At 39.7% G+C, this 22,374-nt stretch overlaps 1 protein-coding gene across 2 annotated transcripts in view; it reads left to right on the top strand.

Moving 5' to 3' along the window:
• dlgap2a (discs, large (Drosophila) homolog-associated protein 2a) overlaps positions 1-21,841 on the top strand; it is a 355,968-nt gene extending 334,127 nt beyond the window's left edge. For both annotated transcript variants that reach the window (XM_061895497.1, XM_061895498.1), the window contains 5 exons: positions 9,200-9,288; positions 9,389-9,828; positions 9,925-10,016; positions 13,093-13,245; positions 13,856-21,841. In XM_061895497.1, coding sequence (XP_061751481.1) covers positions 9,200-9,288; positions 9,389-9,828; positions 9,925-10,016; positions 13,093-13,245; positions 13,856-14,062 — 981 coding nt within the window. In that variant the 3' untranslated portion in view covers positions 14,063-21,841. The remainder of the gene's footprint in view (positions 1-9,199; positions 9,289-9,388; positions 9,829-9,924; positions 10,017-13,092; positions 13,246-13,855) is intronic.
• The last annotated feature ends 533 nt before the right edge of the window (positions 21,842-22,374 follow it).

Raw genomic sequence — 22,374 nt, 5'->3', positions numbered from 1 at the left:
GAATTTCAAATGCATTTTTTTAAATAATTTTTAGACAAGGTTTTTTTTTTCTTGTTCATCCTCTGTTGCAGTGTGCACTGAGCACTGTCTTAAATAGCTCCTCACCCACCCCTCTGTAATTATAGTGATTTTAAGCATCTATTTGTCATCATTATTCACCCTCAGCTTTACTTTTTCGTGTTTCTCATGGACACCCATTTAAATTCCTGTTTCTCTATATAAATGTATGCACACTTCCCATTCTCAGACTATCCACATTGCTCGGGAAAAGGTTGAATTTAAAACACCACTAATCATCTTAGGAAAATGCTGCACTAGTACCCTTTCAAAGGTCCTTTGAGTGACGAGTGCCATTTTCTGCCGATAGTAAATCTGCTGGCAGGAGATTTGTCAAATACCAAATTATGACCAATGAATCATACAATACACTCACTGACTACAACTTAAGTAGACATCAAGCTAGTGCAAAATTCCAAATTGAAGTGAGAAAGTTCCTCAAATTCCAGTTCAATTTCATTGCATGTCAAATTCTAATGAAAGGAAGTAGAATTGAAATTCCCATTGATATTTCTGCTGTCTTCCAGAACCATGATCTACAGTACATTCAATACAAATGTGATTGCTAAAAACCTCTGTTGCACACTATGGGTCTGATCTACTGAATGTTTGTGTGTATTAAAACGTGCAAACTTCATAGTGCACGTCTCTTAAAAGAGTGAAATAGAGAGCGTAATCCATTTAGCGTGTTTGTCTTCAAGTCTATACAGAAAGTATGTGGTTTATTACAACACCCACAATAAAAACATGAAAATAAAATCACTTAATCACGAGGCATAATGGACCGAGAATCCTCCGTCCTATGTGTGTGTCTCAACATATTTGGATTGTTAAAAGCAAACAATAATGGACAGCAATAAAATGTTAAAAGGTTATAGCTGCTTGCCAATTTAGCAGCTAATTAAAACAAATTCAATTATTGTGTTTTGGTGTATGCTAACATTTATTTTTAAATAGCATTGGTTTACTGGGGTTAGTGTGTGTGCCTCACATTGGCAATGTCCTGGGTTCAATCCCCGAGCTCTGGGTTTTTCTGTGTGGGGTTTGCATTTTCTCTCCATAACGGCGTGGTTTCCCTCTGGGTATTCCGGCTTCCTCCCACCTCCAAAGACATGCACCTGGGATAGGTTGATTGGCAACACTAAATTGGCCCTAGTGTGTGAATGTGAGTGTGAATGTTGTCTTTCTATCTGTGTTGGACCTGGGATGAGGTAGCGACTTGTCCAGGGTGTACGCCACCTTCCGCCCGATTGCAGCTGGGCTAGGCAGCCTCCCACAGAGCACACATACAGCAAGCCAAAGAAGTTAGTTCCTTTGTAGCTCGCACTGCACAGACTGCTTCTAAAGTGCCTGGAAAAAGCGGTACATATTATAGTTGTGTGCTGCATGTTTCAAAACATAGCAAAACGCAACAGCTATGAGCATGATAATATGAATGTGGAGGGAAATGAGTCTCTTCATTGGGACAGCAAAATTCTCATTTAAATAGGGTAGTCTGTGCCACTTTTGCAATTTTGGCAATTGTATTTGCAGTCTTAGTAGATCACCACAATACTCCTACTAATAGTTCACGCAATTTGATAATTTACATATGCTATTTGGTGCGTGTTATTTGGATCTGAGTATATATATATATATATATATATGTTATATATATATATATATATATATATATATATATATTTCATCTGTATTTAAATAGTTTATATAAAACCGATTATGTAATTTGATGTAATATAACTTTTAAATTAATGGAAATAGTGGAAAAATACTTAATTTCCCATAATGCTTTATCAGATACATATATTCAAAATGTAAATAATTAATTCAATTAATTTTCTATACTGCTTGTCCTCATTAGGGTCACGGGTAAACAGGAATGCATAGAATGTATAGACAACAATTCACATCCATCTACGGACAATTTATAGTCTCAAACTAACCTAACATGTTTAAAGAAAGCCAAAATACCCGGAGAAAACTCTCAATCCACACGGAAAACATGCAAACTCTACACAGAGATGTCCAAACTTAGATTTGAACACAGATCTACAGAGCCTAGCTACGACTAAGACACCGTGAAAATGTGTGTTTAATTTTAATGTTTTTAAAATATTTTTAGTACATTATTTTCCAGGCACGCACTGGTATTTAAGCCAGACTCACAAAATTATAAAATAAATATAAAATTAAATGTTTATTTTCTTCCAAACGGTGCTTGTAACGTCAGTAAAAGCGGCTGATCAAACAAAATAGGGGTCATCGTCTTTGACTCACGAGCTGCGGAAGCTAGCTCTCCAGTCAGCTAAACAGACTCAGTAACTCCATGGTGACGTTTTGGTGAATTCACAACCTGAATCAATAAAAAAAAAAATGCCATTATAAGTCAACAATACTAAATAAATAAATAAATGATAAATGGGTTGTACTTGTATAGCGCTTTTCTACCTTCAAGGTACTCAAAGCGCTTTGACACTACTTCCACATTTACCCATTCACACACACATTCACACACTGATGGAGGAAGCTGCCATGCAAGGCGCCAACCAGCACCCATCAGGAGCAAGGGTGAAGTGTCTTGCTCAGGACACAACGGACGTGACGAGGTTGGTACTAGGTGGGATTTGAACCAGGGACCCTCGGGTTGCGCACGGCCACCCTTCCACTGCGCCACGCCGTCCTAACACAGAAACTTGTACACGTGTTAGCATATACGCTAATGTTAACAACGCTGACTTGATTACATTACGATAGCCATATAAATATGCATGAAAACACTCCTATAGACACCACACATGGGACAATTAAGTGAGTATGAATTGTTTTAGTTCTACTGTAAAACATATAAATATTGCTTGGAGTGATGAATAAAGAATTTCTGCAGAAATGCTATGGACGAATACGTTTAGTTCAAGGAACAAAACAGGAAGTACATTTCCCACCCATGGCACTTGCAGGGAACGAACTCGTCCAAAAGATGGCGCCAGAGAACAAACAGTAACACACCTTTTCAGTGTCTCTGTCAATTTTGTTGAATATAAAACACTATGGCCGTTGGAGAAAAAACTCCATAAATTAGCTTCACCGTTTTATAAGCCACAGCGTTGAAAGCTTGGGAAAAAAGTAGCAGCTTATTGTTCGCAAAATGTGGTATTTAAACCAAAACTTCTGTGTGCTGTGACAATTTGACAAGCAATAGTTGAATAATATGTACTTGATAACAACATTGTTTTCATATCTTCATTCACAACAAAAAATGTGTTGTCCTTCCCTGAAACAAATACAGAAAATCAACCTAATACTTAACTGTCATTCCCTCATCGTCATCCACCCAAATCTTGATCTTCGCCCTACAAATTAATCATCTGGCGACGACCGAGTCTGATTATGAACTGCTGCCTTCAAAGCGTGACAGGGATTAACATACAATCAGTGTATCATCCTCCCACATCAACCCGCATGTGTTTTTGATTGACTTAATTTTTGATGAGCAAACGTCAAAACAATGTAACAGAACCTACAGGCTAAAGGTAATTGAAAACATTCAAAAGGACTAAAGACATATTTAAAGAAGTTGCAGGTAGTCTTGTCTTGCTTTGATATTAATAACAGATATCAGTCCGATATCAGCATTAAGGACATATTTTGTACTTGATCGTCCATCCATCATATCAGTGTTGGGAAAACTACTTTAGTTGTTATTATTTCCCCAAAAAAGTATTTGAATTATTTCCTTTATACTGTAGATGTATTTAGTTAGCAGAAAAAATATTACAATATTCTGAAAAACCTTCAAATAACTAGGCTCATGCCATTGAGAGATGTTTGCTTTGCATGGGTGGCTGCAAGATAATCATCTAACCATTAATGTTTATATAACAAAATATATGGATTTCTATTGACCGGGCAGACACCTGTCCATAAAAATTCTCTCATTCAAAACAAACCAACATTGTTCTGTTGTACCAACTATAAGTACCTTGGGCCTTAATTGTCACCCCAGAAATGGAATGCATGTACAATTCTAACAAAAATTTCAATGAAAAACTTGGTTTATGATATATTCCGATCATAGTTGTCACCAGCTGTCTCAATGTTGTACTGTACAAACATGCAATAGTTCTTTCTACTATGTCTTACTGTCTTTCTGTATGGTCATTAACAGGCAAGTAAAAGCTCAAACCTGTAGCAAGACTGTACAACATCCATCCATCCCATCCATTTTCTACCGCTTATTCCCTTTTGGGGTCGCGGGGGGCGCTGGGGCCTATCTCAGCTACGATCGGGCGGAAGGCGGGGTACACCCTGGACAAGTCGCCACCTCATCGCAGGGCCGACTGTACAACAGAGCCTATAAAATCCATCATAGGCTCACTGGTTGGACTCACCATTGCAATGCTATCACTGTTAGGCGCCTTGACCCATTAGAACTATGTTTTTCGTCACAGGATTAATCTATATTTTTACCGAATGAATAGCTGCCCATCGGTTTTCCTGGTTGTTTTGGTCTTCAACCAGATCCACCACAAACAGACTTTCTTCATAACACTTTTCAGGAAGGCTTTTAGAGAGAATTCCTTTTTTCTGTGAACTCACCACTGCCTAGAATGGAATTCCCCTTAAAATCAGATATATGCACCTTAAAGGACTCTTTAAAAAGACTGTGATGAGGCATCTAGTAGATGGCTATGGCTGTGACTACTGCTGGCTACCAACTTCATCTTATATATAGAACGCAGTATTCTTTTTATATGCGATACTACGATTGAGCTGTGATGTTCAAGAATGTATGTTTATTCATCTTTATTTTGAAAATAATAAAAAAATAAACACTGATTGGTTTCCCATGAATGTGTTCTACCTTCAACCAAATAGTTTTACTCATGTCAGAATAAAAAACATTATTTTTTGCAGCTCCTGTCCTGCGTAAAATATTATTAATTAGATTACTTGTTACCAAAAAACAATATTGGTGTTAGTAATGCTGATATGCTATATTGCAGGGGTCGGGAACCTCTTTGGCTAAGAGAGCCATGACAGCCAAATATTTTAAAATGTATTTCCGTGAGAGCCATGTAATATTTTTAACACTGAATACAACTGTCAGGTTCAAACACTGATGACATGTATTAAACAGACAAGAAGCAAGGAATTAAACAGAGACAGGATTCAATTTAGCTCAATGAGGAGAAACCCGTAGACCTATACCCTTGTACAGTGTCGTCCCACGCTCTGACAAGAGAATTCTACGCCTCCTCTTTTATTTGGACTTTCCTGATTGCAACTAAATGCGTGCATTTTTAAGTAACACCAACATTTTTAGAGTATAATAGGTCCTTTTTTTTTAATAACCATGTTATTATAAAGCTAACCAATATTAAATAAAATACTTTTGACCATTAATGCGACTTCTGTAACAGGTGCGGTAGGAACGGATGGATGGATTAAAATGCATGAGAATGTTTTGTATTTTTAACGTTATTTCTAACACTGTGATTACCAGGGAAATAATTATTTAGTTATCGTGTTAAGCAACGTCAGCTAAGATTTATCTGAGAGCCAGATGCAGTCATCAAAAGAGCCACATCTGAATCTAGAGCCATAGGTTCCTTACCTCTGCTATATTGACTGTGACCAAATACAAAGTTTTTGCCACTTAGCTTTTTTACCCACGTTGTACAGTTGATAGATTTTCTTGCATTTTGTGGTCATCATATTTCAAACTTACTCTCGCAGTGATAAAAAGAAACTGAGCCGAAGATGGATGCCTGTTCCTCCAAAGGTCTTGCATGCACTGCTCTTGGTATTGTTCCGTGTAAAAAGCAGAGGATTACTGAGAGAAAAGTGAATTCAAGTGAGCAAAGGGACAAAATGGTACATTGCCTCTAAGCGGTGACCATATGTCTCCATATCCACACTGTATGTCACCAGACCTTTGATTTGTAAGCCCTTTCTTCTGCAGGCACAAGCACAAAATGTTCAGTAGGCACAGGGGAGAGCGGGGACAGACAGCACAAGGCAACAGGAAATTATAATCAACCCACAAAGAAACAAAATAAATTAGATAAAAGATGAGAAAAGGAAAATCAAAAGACAGACAGACATGTGAAAGATATCTCCAAAAGTATATGTGGTATGGTATCTACCTGTCTCCATCTCTCTATGCTGTTTAACTCGTTCAACGAAATTAGCATTAAAGAGGCGGGTTTGTCTTTCTAATGAATATAAATCCAAAATTGACTCTAACTGTAGCTCTTGTTTGATCCGAACAGACTGTTGCAAGTCTTGATGAATGTATTTATATTAATAAATGCATGAGATTCACTCTGTAATGTTTTGCAGTCAGGCTACAACTACAGAGGCTTTATCAGCATCTTAAAGGGGACCGATGAGTCTAATCTACTTTTAAAACACTTTGTGGTCAAGATCAGGGGTCTTTAACATTTTCCAGGCCAAGAACCCCCAAACTGACAGAGATACCGAGCTGGTACCCTCAATTTATATATCCTGCATACAAATGTGTTTTAAATCAAAACTGTCCTAAAGATACCTAGTAATTGTGCGATAATAACATATTCAAATAACACAGTATAGCGCAGCTAATAGCTAGCAACGAGCTGCACCTTCTGTTGACATTTTTAAAAGCCAATTAATAACACATTGGTTTAAGTGTGCATTCCTATGACATTAAATTGTATTCTATTACTGTTTTAAATTGTATTTTTATTATCATATATTATATTTTATTTCGCAATTGTTGCATCATGCTGTATGCGAGCTGTTTTTGTAAGTAGTGCTATACACACTAAAATATACTTACTTACTTACGAGCATGCTAGTCACTAGCTGGAAATTAGTAGGCTAATTGTTGCTGCCCACTAACGTGCTAATCGCAAGCTGGCAGTTAGTACGCAAATGGCTATCTGGCAGCTAGGGCCACTAAATGTTAGCTGGCAACTAGTACGCTACATTTTAGCTGGCCACTAACATGCTAATCGCCAGCTAACAGCTAGGCCCGCTAGCAGTTAGGCCCGCTATTCACTACGGGGCAACTATTTGCTAGCAATTTTACATGATAACATGTATATAATATTCATGTTCATATTTAAACACCCAAATATTTCTTGATCCCCCTGCAGTACCTCTGCGCACCCACAAGGGGTCAAAAACCACCTGTTACAGACCTCTGGTCTAGATAATATGTACGAAATATGCTTTGGTGTAAATTTTGCCTCTATTTAGCTCTACAGTCACTTTTACTACCCGTTTTTTTTTTCTTCTCGATGTCCATTACGAAGGTGTTCTCAGATTGCAAATGAAACCACATACCACCATCCCCAAAAGTACAACAGTTTATCTTTTGAAACTGTACTTTGTTCAAACATCTCTCTTGAAGACGAACATCACCATTATTTTTTTTAGTATTCTTTTTAAATAAACTTCATAAAAAATGTATACAGATTTGTCATTCACAACATTAGGTACACCTGTCCACTCTAGGATCAATACAACGCAGCATCAAAAAATGTTTTTTTTAGCAGCATTTATCGTCGCAATGTCGCCGCCTTTTTCTGTCAGGGTTCAGCGACTAATCTAATTTCGTCGTAGTCTAGATGTCATTGACAAATAATTATTTTTTTTGTGTGTTTATTTTATAAACAGAACAGGCGGGAGAGCATGAAACAAAAATAACCAAAGTTCCAGCGGGAACACTCTCAGTTGTGTGGGCTCAGCAGATGGGGAGGAAGCTTTCTGACATAATATATCTAATAATGATAATATAATTTGTCAACCTGTGAAGTCACTGATGGCCCATTGTTAAAAAAAAACACTCCAAAACCCTGTGGGCAGAGGCATCTAATACTTACAATTGAACACAGTTATCAAACATTGTAACAACATTTATGATTGCCTCCAGGATTTCACAGGCTTTTGTCACTGTTGCTTGTTGTGTTAAGACAATCGTTTAAAATGCCTGAATTCGTGGTAGCGTTTTCAGAAAGTTTCGGGAAAAGTTGCAATGTTTTGAGGTCAATTTTTTTTCAACGATTACTGTTGCAATTCCTTGGAACTAATATCAGTAATAATAAAAGCTGCAAGCAGCGTTGGTCAGGTCCCCCTTTGGCTGCTGCCCCCGCAACCCAAGCCCTGGTCTAAGTCAGACCTACATAGAGGTTTTTGTTTCATGTCTCTACGACATTCCTAACAGAAGTTACAAGCAGTTTTCATTGGGTTTTTTCCTAAGCGGCGCTAAAGCGCAATTTTGTTTTTTGGGGTTTGGTTTTTTATTAGATGGCAATTTTCGCCAGTCTTGATGTGTGTGTAAAATTTGGTGAGTTTTGAAGCATGTTAAGGGGGTCAAATTACAGCTCAAAGAGGCAAAAATAAAAACTTTTAGGAAAATATGATTTTGAAGGGGTTGTTGCCAACTTCCTGTTGATTTTTTGCTGAAAAAAGTGAGTGTATGAAATGTAGGTCTAAGTAAGACCTACATAGAGGCTTTTGTTTGATGTCGCTACAACATTCCTAATGGAAGTTACAAGCAGTTTTGTCTGTAATTTTTTCCTAAGGGGCGCTAGAACGCGATTTAGATTTTTGGGCAAACACCATCAACGTCTTCCTCTGCTCTGTTGTCCACAACTGGAAGACATTTTCTGTGTATATTTTACGCTTGAAAACTGTTTGTCCATCTTATACGTGCATTCATTTATGTTCCAACTCATTTACTCCCAAACATTAACAGCATCAGTAAAATGTTGAAAGCGATCTTTAGCGGCAATTCTCGTAATCACACGTCAACATCTCTCGCCTCTTTGCTAGGTGAGCATTGCAAATTAAAATCTGTCTCATCCTGTTACATAAGTATATGTATATGTAAACTGGGATGCAAATGTTTATATACTACAGAAGTCTACCCAGAAGGCTTAGCGCGTATAGACAGGAAAAGGAAGTAAGTTCGAGCTACACGGGAGAACTACGATGAAGTCTTTTGAACAAAAAAAGAATATTTGGTTATTTATTTAAAAGCTTTGCACATTTAAGTCCAGTCCCAGTTCAATAAAGACAAGCACTGGGAGGGTGGTACTCTAGCTACTGCACACAATGACAGCAAATGTGGCCTTGTATCATTTCTGTGCATAAGGTGGAAGCTGCCACAGATTCGGAATCTGAAAGCAAAGGCTCCCGGGAATACCATTCTGTTGGGATCCAGGTGGAGGATGACAAGAAAGGGTAATGTACTGGCTTTTGCACTGTCAAATATTTATTTTGTTCATTTTGTTTCTTGTTTGGGAGAAAACACATGTTCCACCATGCTTTTTTACACCTTCAGGCAAGGCCGCTTCAAGCGCTCCAACAGCGTGACTGCGGCCGTGCAGGCAGACATGGAGTTAGAAGGCTTTCCCACTATGGAGGACAAAGGCCTGCAGTTTGGCGGGGGCTTCCAGCGTCACTCAGAACCCAGCACACCCACACAATATGGAGCTGTGCGAACCGTCCGCACCCAGGGGCTCTTCAGCTACCGCGAGGACTACCGTACCACGGCCGAACCTCCAAGTCCCAGGGAGACCACCAGTAATCCCACGTGGCAGCTGGAGCCCCCCACCCCGCATGAGAACACTGTCCCATCTGGCGAGTCGGGACGTAGCTCCCCGTCTCTGAGGAGAGATGGTAGTTGGTTCATGCAGCTGCTGCACACTGAGACCAAGAGGATGGAGGGATGGTGCAAGGATATGGAGGCAGAGGCTGAAGAAAATGACTTGTCGGAGGAGAGTGAGTGACAAAAGCTGCATATGACTTTGGTGTTGGTACAAAGATAATTGTAAGTAGAGTGACAAATAAATGAACGTGTCATTGCTCTTTTTTCAGTCCTTGGAAAAATCAGAAGTGCAGTGGGAAGCGCTCAACTGCTCATGTCACAGAAATTCCAGCAATTCTATTGGTTGTGTCAGCAAAATCTGGTAAGTGTGTGTGTGTGTGTGTGTGTGTGTGTGTGTGTGTGTGTGTGTGTGTGTGTGTGTGTGTGTGTGTGTGTGTGTGTGTGTGTGTGTGTGTGTGTGTGTGTGTGTGTGTGTGCGTGTGTGTGTGTGTGCGCGCGCGCGTGCGTGCGTGCGTGCGTGCGTGTGCAGTAAATTGACACCACCCTGTTGTTGTCTTGATTTTGACTGACACAAGAGGTGAGGGTGTAAAAGTCATAGGTCAGATCAGTGCTGTCATCTTTGGTGGTGTTTCGATTTTCCAACTTTTTCACTTCCAATACGATGCTGAGCATTGGCCGATACCGATCAGGGTTGTCCAAATGTCAACATTTTGGTACGGGTACCGATACCAAAATTGTTATTGATACTTTTCAATAGTTTTTAAAATAAATGTGACCACAGCAAATGTTATTTTTGGATTGATTTTAACAGAAAATATTTCAATACATTAAACACATGTTTCTTATTGCACTCAAAGTACAAACCCCGTTTCCATAAGAGTAGGGAAATTGTGTGAGATGTAAATGTAAACGGAATACAATAATTTGCAAATCATTTTCAACCCATATTCAATTGAATGCACTACAAAGACAAGATATTTGATATTTTTTTTTTTGCAAATAATGATTAACTTGGAATTTCATGGCTGCAACACTTGCCAAAGTAGTTGGGAAAGGGCATGTTCACCACTGTGTTACATCGCCTTTTCTTTTAACAACACTCAATAAACGTTTGGGAACTGAGGAAACTAATTGTTGAAGCTTTGAAAGTGGAATTCTTTCCCATTCTTGTTTTATGTAGAGCTTCAGTCGTTCAACAGTCCGGGGTCTCCGCTGTCGTATTTTACGCTTCATAATGCGCCACACATTCTTGAAGGGAGACAGGTCTGGACTGCAGGCGGGCCGGGAAAGTACCCGCACTCTTTTTTTTACGAAGCCACCCTGTTGTAACACGTGCTGTATGTGGCTTGGCATTGTCTTGCTGGAATAAGCAGGGGCGTCCATGAAAAATACGGCGCTTAGATGGCAGCATATGTTGTTCCAAAAGCTGTATGTACCTTTCAGTATTAATGGTGCCTGAACTTTGCGTCAATAGTAGTCTGGATGGTTCGCTTCCCCTTTGGTCCGGGTGAAAAATTGAAATGTGGACACATCAGACCACAGAAAACTTTTCCACTTTGCATCAGTCCATCTTAAATGATCTCGGGCCCAGAGAAGCCGGCGGCGTTTCTGGATGTTGTTGATAAATGGCTTTCGCTTTGCATAGTAGAGCTTTAACTTGCACTTACAGATGTAGCGACAAACTGTATTTAGTGATAGTGGTTTTCTGAAGTGTTCCTGAGCCCATGTGGTGATATCCTTTAAAGATTGATGTCGGATTTTTATACAGTGCCGTCTGAGAGATCGAAGGTCACGGTCATTCAATGTTGGTTTCCTTTTGATGATATTATGGACCGTAGATGTTGAAATCCCTAAATTTCTTGCGATTGCACTTTGAGAAATGTTGTTTTTAAACTGTTTGACTATTTGCTCATGCAGTTGTGGACAAGGGGGTGTACCTTGCCCCATCCTGTCTTGTGAAAGACTGAGCATTTTTTGGGAAGCTATTTTTATACCCAATCATGGCACCCACCTGTTCAACCCTTTACTAATACCCTCCCCCATTCACATGCCATCTCCCTGGAGTGTAAATAACCTACTGTACATAATCAAATGTACTTCTAATGTATATACTCGTTCTCATGCTATCTGAACTCACTATGTTCTCTGCTCGCTGTACATATCCTACCAAGTAAGACCTACACTGTTTCAATGTCCATTTCTCTGTTGATGCAATTGTTGATGACTGAAGTACTGATGTCAACCAAAGCTCCTCATCCCACCCCCCGGATTGTAAATAATGTAAATAATTCAATGTATATACTATGATGAATAACTTGTGTGATGACTGTATTATGCTGATAGTATATATTTGTACCATCAATTGATTAACGTGGACCCCGACTTAAACAAGTTGAAAAACTTATTGGGGTGTTACCATTTAGTGGTCAATTGTACGGAATATGAACTGAACTGTGCAATCTACTAATAAAGTATCAATAAAGTTAATGATTATTTGCAAAAAAAAAATGTTTATCAGTTTGAACATCAAATATGTTGTCTTTGTAGCATATTTACATCCAACACAATTTCCCAACTCATATGGAAACGGGGTTTGTACAATTTTACAAGAATTAAATTAAAAGGTATTAAAAACATTTTTTTTTCTTATCGCACTCAAAGTACAATTTACTTTGACTCACCATTATAGCCTGCCGTTATGTAGAATTAGGTTAGAATGTGATTAAAAAAGCTTGAACATTGTATTAAAGGATTTATGGTTGCCACTTTTGGTCAAGTACCCCCTAATCAGAGCAAAGCATTTTTGGTTGAAAAAAAGAGATAAAGAAGTAAAATACAGCACTATGTCATCAGTTTCTTATTTATTAAATTGTATAACAGTGCAAAATATTGCTCATTTGTAGTGGTCTTTCTTGAACTGTTTGGAAAAAAAAGATATGAAAATACCTAAAATTCAATTATAAATAAATATTTCTACACATAGAAGTAATCATCAACTTAAAGTGCCCTCTTTGGGGATTGTAATAGAGATCCATCTGGATTCATGAACTTCATTCTAAACATTTCTTCACAAAAAAAGAAATCTTTAACATCAATATTTATGGAACATGTCCACAAAAAATCTAGCTGTCAACACTGAATATTGCATTGTTGCATTTCTTTTCACAGTTTATGAACTTACATTCATATTTTGTTGAAGTATTATTCAATAAATATATTTATAAAGGATTTTTGAATTGTTGCTATTTTTAGAATGTTTTTTAAAAATCTCACGTACCCCTTGTCATACGCGTACCCCCATTTGAGAACCACTGATCTAATGGTTCTTGGTTAAATTGCATAAACCAGGAAGAGTCATGCTGACGTTTGAGATCACTGTAAGTCCTATTATACTTCAGACAATAAAGAAATACACCCATCTTCACCCTGTCCTGTAGGACCCCAGCGCTATGCCGCGACCTACCTCACAGGACCTGGCTGGGTTCTGGGACCTGCTGCAGCTTTCCATCGATGACGTCACTGTTAAGTTCGACCAGCTGCAACAGATCAAAAGCAACAATTGGAGGGCCATCAACAGTCCGGAGAAGAAGGTAAATGGGTCAAGCTGACATGGCTTAGTCCAAAGACAATTGTATGCAGTTTTCTGAAATCTCATTGGTAAGAATGGATATCTTTCACATTTGACCGAGACAGTAGCAATTTGTAGTACTTGGGAATCGATACCAGTCAAATTTTGGTACTTTTGTTTCCGTTTATGGGGTAATAAATGTTAATTTGTTTAACATCGATATACAGTATATATATCAGGTGTTCTAGACTCTTAGAGAGTTAGGTTTAATCAACTCGGATTTAAGGTTTAGACTCAGAGTATGTTGGACCTCCTACCTGGAATACCCCGTTAGTCAACCATGATATGCTTCACCTGCTCCCTGGTAAATCTTAGTTTTCATCAACAGATGAATGTGGACTATTTGATGCTAAAATATTAATTTTCTCCTATTATAAAAAGCTCAGTTCCACCTCAGATAAGAGAATGTATGAAAGTAATTAGTGGAAGGTTGAAAGAAAATTGGAGGACAATGTAATTTTAGTTTTTCAACTCTGGATTTGGGAGGCTTGTTTGATCCAGACAAAGCGTTGAACATGTTCTAAAAGCACCACCTAATTAGCGTCCTGTTTTTGTCCCCCACTTCCCCAAAGCCTGCAGCTCCTGTACCAAAGAAGATAAGTCGACAGAAAAGTCTGATGACAAGGGAGAAATCCTTGGACCTGCCTGACAGGCACCGGCAGGAGGCTCGGCGACGCCTCATGGCAGCCAAGCGGGCCGCCTCCTTTCGGCAGAACTCATCGTCAGAGCGAGCAGACAGCATCGAGATCTATATTCCCGAGGCTCAAACTCGACTTTGAGAAGTTAGCCAGGAGAAAACTTCTCTCCGTGCTCACTTAGCCTTTTTCTAGACTTCCTTTATCCATCCAAACATAGAGAAGCCATCCTGAGAGGTCAGCAGGACAGGTTTCTTGTTAGCAGACATGTATATTAAACACGGGGAGACTGGTTTTCCCACTGGTTACCATAGTAGCCAACCCATACAACCCCATCCAGCATTGTTTTCTTTTTGTTTATTTTGTTAAAATGCCAACATTTTCAAAGTGCCATTTGAAAAGTGCAGCTTTGAGAAACCTACCAGCAACCAGACCTTTGGCCGAAAAAGATAAGCATTTTAAATAGCTAAAATCTCCGATTTAGAAGTGTCATTTGTTTCCCAAACCTAATGTGAACTGGAACAAAAGTGCCAATCCTTATGATACCTCATCTTTGTGCATGTGGCACAGATTCATGTGTCATTCTTCATGGTATTGCTCGTTAGAAGAACTCAGCACCATGCACATTCATCTCATACATCAATTATTGCCATTTACTTGAAGCCTGTGCCAACATTTTACATGACATCAATGCTGTAGAGAAAAAAAAACGGTGAGATATCTAGAATCAAAATACTGTATGTACACCAGGGTTGCTCAACTTACGGCCCCAGGAATGACATAATACCAGAAGACAAACAGATTTGCAGCAAATTCCGAATAACACTAAGTGCTCCTTTGGTTTGTATGGAGAGAACTTGGATCACTGTAAACACATTTGCAAATTATTTTTATTGATATTTTAACCTTGACAATGTAGCAGTCTTTGCATTGTGTTTGTTTGCTCTTCCTTTTCCGCCACCGGGGCGACAAATCTTGACCGCCCATTTGAGAAGAGATGTGTGCTAGCCACGAGATTAAAAGCCAGAGCTGCTAACCCAGCCCCCTTGCACACTATTTGAAGGTGTCAGGGAATGAGGTTTGCCAACATACATCTGGCACAGCCAATCAGCTGCCCCCTTCCCCGTTACACCAACAAACAGAGTAAAATGATGTACATTTCTGATTGAAATAATTAAGGTGTTCCTCAAGGGACCCCTTTTAGTAGTCTGCTTTTTGGCAGTTATAATTTTTTTGTAATGTCCATCCATCCATCCATCTTCTCCCGCTTATCCGAGGTCGGGTCGCGGGGGCAGCAGCCTAAGCAGGGAAGCGCAGACTTTCCTCCCCCCATCCACTTCGTCCAGCTCCTCCCAGGGGATCCCGAGGCGTTCCCAGCCAGCCGGGAGAGATAGTCTTCCCAACGTGTCCTGAGTCTTCCCCATGGCCTCCTACCAGTCAGGATGCCACTTGAACACCTCGGAAGTGTTCGGGTGGCATCCTGACCAGATGCCCAAACCACCTCATCTGGCTCTCCTCGATGTGGAGGAGCCATTTTTTGTAATGTGATTAATTTAATTAAGGTGTTGATGTAGCTTGTTTACTTCAGATGCAGTCCATAGTCACTTGTTCAACTTCTTTACTTATACAAGTGGTGTTCCTCAAGGTTCCATTTTAGGTCCTCTCTTTTTCATCAGTTCAAAAACACTTGTGAGACACTCACATTTTTGCAGAAGATTCTGATAAAAACTAGGGTGATCTTTGACTTGCTTGGTCCTTAAAACTGAGAGCGCTCCTGTAAGTCTGACCAAATAAACAGAACAAAATCAAACGTCCCCTGTAGATGACGTTGGTTCACCAGATTATACAAAATATGACGAACGGTATAGGGAGAAGTCCGGTCCCCCGGTCCTTGGATTTCCGGAAGTCTGACCCCAGAACCAATCAGTTGAATATCCCTGGTATACACAAATGCACTGATGCACTTATTACAATACCTTGTTTCCGAAGTTAACAACAGCGCTGTTGTATTTTCTAAACATGAGCAGGAACAATGTTTATTTTGTATTTTTCACAGCACGCCTGCCCTCTAATTGCTTTTGACAAACCCGGATTGTTACACATTGATCACAGGCACAAAAGCACTCAGCTTTGTTTGACTTCAATCTACTGCGCTTATCTCGGGCCCATTGAAGCAGCAACATCCATCACTACTAGTGAGAGAAACTACCGCTACTTTTTGCTGCCGGGAAACTTTAACTGCAACACTGACCCCCTCCTTCGGGTGAAAAATGAAACGTTTGCAAATTATTTAGCACGTTTATCCCAAAACTAGGGCAGCATGGTGGTGGAAGAGGGGTTAGTTAGTGCATCTGCCTCACAATACCAAGGCCCCTCGGCTTTCTGTGTTGAGTTTGCATGTTCTCACCGTGACTGCATGGGTTCCCTCCGGGTACTCCGGCTTCCTCCCACCTCCAAAGACATGCACCTGGGGATAGGTTGATTGGCAACACTAAATGGGCCCTAGTGTGTGAATGTGAGTGTGATGGCCCTGTGATGAGGTGGCGACTTGTCCAGGGTGTACACCGCCTTCTGCCTGAATGCAGCTGAGACAGGTTCCAGCGACCCCCCCCGCAACCCCATAAGGGACAAACGCTAGAAAATGGATGGATGGATCCCAAAACTAAGATTTATATCATATTTCTCATGCAATTAGTGTTATATTTGCTTTAAAGTGATGTTTTAGCGCCAATAGTCTTTAACTGTAACTACGATGCTGCACGGAAATAAAATATGTATTAATCCCAAAATTGAATGGGGTGATGCACACTCAGATGTAAAGAGAGAACAATTAACTTGGCTTAAATGTGTGGCGTGTTCGCTCACCGGCCGCTGAGTTACACTTGCACAGGCTAATGAGGTCCAATACAAACACTGTGGTACCTCGGGATATGACTTTTGTTGGTGCTGTGATGAAGCTCCTACCTCCAAAAACAGCATCCACAATTGAAATGAACTTAAATTTAATTGGTGTGTTGCCCCTTAAAACAGCAAGATTTTAAAATGTAACATGCTTTTTAAAAATAAAAACAAAAAAACATTACAATAGAATGTACTACAACAAACTACATTAGTTTTATGAAGTAATGGAATATATGGAAGTTGTTTTGTGTCTTCATTTCCAAAACTTTTTTTGACACTGAATTTATGTAACTGAATTGTTCACGTTTAAATTTTGACAACTGGATTCTTTTTACATCCAAATATGCTGACAATTTATTCGACCAAATATGTTTAAGCAAAATGTGTGTGTTTCAAAATAGTTTCTCAAAATAGAATGTTTTAAAATTCCGTTTGTAAAAATTAAATATAAACTAATTCAGTGTAATCGATGGTGTCTCTGAACCAGCCAATGGCGTGTTAAGTTTGCAGTCACGTGACAGAGTTCTTGCAAAGCAGCAGTAATCAGGCAGTTTATGCATAACTTTAACATAAGTTATATAAATTCAGTGAAAAGAAAACGCTTTGGTAATAAAGGCACAATTTAACCTTCCTGTTTTTCTTGTATAGTCAGGGTTTCTTTCCCTTAATGTAATTGAATGTGGCACGCCACCAAAATGTTTTTATTACCGCCATACTTTGAAAATAAGATTTTTTTTTTTTACTTGAAAACAAATTAAGGTAATTGAATATATTGTAGCCCCAGAAGAAATCACACAAAGTCCGACACTATTTTTAACTTTCATTACCAATCTTATGATAACAAACGGCACAATTCCAACATGTTTTACCTCCTCTGCAAAAACTTTCGTCTCGTGAGTCCGCGCTTCCCCAGACACACAACAACAGTTCCTCATTATCCGCCAATCCCCTTTCAGGCACGCACAAAGTGTTTGCAAACATGAGAAAACTTGACATCCAATCCAAACCACACGAACATAAAACATTAAAATTAGCTGAACGTTACGGTATGTATTGACATATGTATAGCCTATTATTTACGCACTATTAAAAGCGATTTACCGAAAACTTGGCCACCGAAAAAAAACTTTAATCACCACAAACTGGGCTACTGAAACCAGATGTAAACAAAACGCTCTCCTTTCTCTGTAGCGTTGTCAGCATGTCTGCAATGAGGATGTAATGTTTATGTATACATATATTGCAGATATACATGCGGACAGCCATCTTCAAAATGTGCAAATACTAAGACAGTGGCGGCTGTTAAGACGAGAACCTCCAACTCGAGCAACAGCGCCAAGCAAGTGTGATGTCATGCTCGCTGCAACCATCTTCTTTGTTGTTGCTCGTTGTTTTTCATTTTTTTTAAAAGTCATTAAAAGTTTCTGAACACTTGAAAAAAATCTCAACAAATATGGCAAAACGATATGAAGAAAAATATTTTAATACTAAATACTAAAAACCGACTTGTTTTAAATGTATGTAAACATTTTTTTAACCATTTAAAAGAAAATCATATTGTCACGATTCAACTGCTTCACACTTACAATAGTCATGTTTTTGATCATTTCTTTCTTTAGTTCAACAATAATAATCTACATCTCGATCCTCAGCACTGTCCTTCACACTCAATTTCTCCATTCTGAAGGGAGGGAAAAACAAAAGTTATTGTTGATCTATAGCTATGAGTTAATCCAAGCAAGTAAGACACAGCATGTTTTAGTCGGATCTAACGATGTTCACCGTTAAATTCACTGCGGCAACTAGTGGTGGGGAAGCTCGTAACCCAAATGTGTGCTCGTAACTAAGAGCATAATAATTAACCAAAACACAACTTGCATCCCGGAAAACTCGTAAGATGATGCACCTATAAGCTTTTGTGTTATTTTGCAGGTAATTTGATAATGTAACTTGTATTTTGCAAAGTTGTAGAAATGCACAGCGTCACACATTATAATTTAAAGGCCTACTGAAACCCACTACTACCCACCACACAGTCTGATAGTTTATAAATCAATGATGAAATATTAACATTGCAACACATGCCAATACGGCCTTTTTAGTTTACTGAATTGCAAATTTAAATTTCCCACGAGTTTCTTGTTGAAAACGCCGCGGAATGATGACGCGTACGCGTGACGTCACGGACAGTAAGGAAGTATTAGCGCTGCACCAAACAAAGCTAAAAGTCGTCTCTGTTCATGGCGTAATTACACAGTATTTTGGACATCTGTGTTGCTGAATCTTTTGCAATTTGTTCATTTAATAATGGAGACTATAAAGAACAATGCTGTTGGTGGAAAGGGGTGGATTGCAGCCGTCTTTAGCACCGAGACACAGCCGGTGTTTCTTTGTTTGTTGTGAAGCGGAGCAGTAAAACGAACTTGTTTTCTCTACATCAACCAGCATGTTCTTGGATGGGGAAATTGTGATATATATCTTACCGGAGAAATCAATGGATTATTCGTCGTCCTGCAGCAGCTATCATGTCAAAAAAGGTAGCTGTGAGCTTGGCTCCTCGGCTTCTCTTTGAGACACATCGTGTTCACCGCAGCCATCCGACCTTGAGGTATGTCTTTACAATCTTTAAAATCTCACTAAAACACTTTTAAAAGAATAAGTAGATAAGGGATCTTCCAGAATTATCCTAGTAAATGTGTCTAAAAACATCTGAATCACCCACAATTTTTTTTTTTTACTTTGTTTTATTTATTTTTTCTAGTCCTTCGCTATCAATATCATCAGCCACAAATCTTTCATCCTCGCTCAAATTAATGGGGAAATTGTCGTTTTCTCGGTCCGAATAGCTCTTTTTGTTGGAGGCTCCCATTATAAACAATGTGAGGATGTGAGGAGCCATCAACATGTGATGTTATCGTCTGTGACTTCCGATACAGGCAATGCTTTTTTATTAGCGACCAAAAGTTGCGAACTTTATTGTGGATGTTCTCTACTAAATCCTTTCAGCAAAAATATAGCAATATCTCGAAATGATCAAGTATGACACATAGAATGGACCTGCTATCCCCGTTTAAATAAAAAAATCTCATTTCGGTAGGCCTTTAAAGCCCATAATGTTAAGAGCACACTAGCTATGATGCAGTGATGCGCTGCAAATTGCAATCTAACACACAATACCTCTTATAAAGGCAGATAAATGTGCACTGTGGTTTGTATTGAGCTTCATTTTGCAGTGGTACTTTTAATGTAGTTTATCCCCAAAATTGACCAAGTTACGCCCTGAATGCGGGACCGTTATGGAGATAATTAGTGGAGGTGTGGAAGAACATTTTTGATGGCCATGTTATTGCAGGAAAGTTCTTTATGTATTATTCAATATTTTTCCCACTCCTACGCTTTTTCACTTATTGGCGTAAAAAGTCTTAATGCAAGAGTTTTAATGATACAAAAACATGTTTTGAGTTTTGGTAGTACTGTGCTGACAGAGACAAAGCCAGGGTGAAGATGAGGTCGTAGACCGCCTTGACTTTATTTCAAGACCGCCACCCTCCAGTGGCATATCACGCATCTCACTGTCTCTCAGCCACAAACAAAAAAACGCAGAAAGAAAATAATAATGTTACAAAATCTGTGTTTGGAAAAGGAATATAACAACCATAACCTTTGTTTGACATCTCTTTAGTGACTGTCAATTATTTGGGCCAAACAGCAGAGTTTCCAAAATTGAACTTCCAATTGTGACAAATATAGACATAATGTGGAGAGGCGGGGCCGACGGGCCGACGGCGGGGCAGGGCACGCTGGAGCCCTGCTCAAGATGGAGGCAAGGAAGCGGAGAATGCGGCGGAGCTGAGAGGCGGAGCGTGCCGGGAGCGCCGTCGCCGTATTCTAATTCAGGTGCGTGGATCGCGCACTGGCAGACAATCAACATATCTCCTTGCAGTGTATAAAAGGGGAGAAGGAGGAGAGATCGGGGCAGAAGGAGGAGAATCCGCAGCAGATGAAGAGCAAAATCGCCAAAGAGCACACGAGAGACGGAGACGCGGCCAGCTGAAAAGCGACCGAGGAGCGAGCAGCGGAGAAGGAGCTGAAAAGCGACCCGACCGGAATTGAGCTTTATTAAAAAATAAACAAGAGTCAAACCTGCTCAAGCATGTCTTTCCTGAGTGGTCCATGGAACCCACACGACGGCAGCAAGCGACTGTCACACACGTGTTTGTTAAATCTGTCCTCTTAAACCACTATTATACTTTTTGGGACGGAAGGTGGTTTATTATAGCCCAGAGTCCACTGGGATAGATTATTGACCTGTTTTCTGTTTGCTTCTGTGTCAGTGCTACTTCCTTTTTTGTTCCTTATTCTTTGCACTTCCTCTGCTACGTCACAGCCTATCTGGAGCGCTGATTAATACTTCCGTTTGGTGACTATGTGACACAGCTGTGGACAATCACTGATTAGGGTGGTATAATTGCATTAAATTCACACCCGACTTCTTATCTTTCACATTTTCACCCGTGCGCTTTGTTTTTCTTGGTAATCTGCTTGCTCGCTGCCTGCCTTCCCTGCATCCTGGGATCGTGCCAACCGCTGCACCCATGCGCCTCATTTGTGACATTTGGAGCCTGGCGCAAACTGCACCTTTAATGGTTTGCTCTGTTTTACCTTGCTGTTTTCAGACGCCAGACAGTATCAGAGGACATATTTGGTTTGGCTCAAAACTCGCCCGTGTCTCACCGCGCGACAAAAAGTTGTGTGTTCATTCGCACGTTAGGCGACACACTTTAAGGAATCACGTGCGCATGTACACCCTGCCGTTACAGACTTAACAGTTTGACAGCAGCAGCGTTAGGACGTGTGAATTCGGCCACTTGGCAGAAGCAGAGACGACCCCCTGCTTTGTGCGGGCAAGAGGGGAGACATGCTGAGATATGCTGCTTTAAGAGGAGACCTGAGCTCCGCATTGGGCTCCCAAACTGCTGGCGTTACTGTCAGGTTAAAACACTGATGCACACTTGCCAACCTTGAGACTTGAGATTTCGGGAGGTGGGGGGTGGGGCGGAGGCGTGGTCCGGGCGGGGGGCCTGGCTCAGAGGGGAGGGGTGTATATTTACAGCCAATTCACCAACTCGGGTATTTCATATATATATATATATATATATATATATATATATATATATATATATATATATATATATATATGAAATACTTAACTCTCTGTGAATTCTAGCCATATATATTTATCTTATTATATATATATAAATAAAATAAATAGTTGAATTTCAGATGGCACCTATCAAATACACAGTGACCTCCAGCTCCTGCTGAATTTCGGGAGATTTTTCGGGAGAACATTTCTTCCGGGAGGTTTTCGGGAGAGGCGCTGAATTCCGGATTGGCAAGTATGAACTGATGACATCTTTTAAACAATACAAGAAGTAAAGAAGTAAACAGACACAGATTTCAATTTGCCTCAATTTGAGGAGAGACACCCGAACACTGGACCCTTGTACAGTGTTTCAGCACGCTCTGGCAAAAGATTGTACACCTCCTCCTTT

Source organism: Nerophis ophidion, linkage group LG03, assembly GCF_033978795.1.
Source record: "Nerophis ophidion isolate RoL-2023_Sa linkage group LG03, RoL_Noph_v1.0, whole genome shotgun sequence".
NCBI lineage: Eukaryota > Metazoa > Chordata > Actinopteri > Syngnathiformes > Syngnathidae > Nerophis > Nerophis ophidion.
This window is presented reverse-complemented; position numbering and strand designations above follow the sequence as displayed.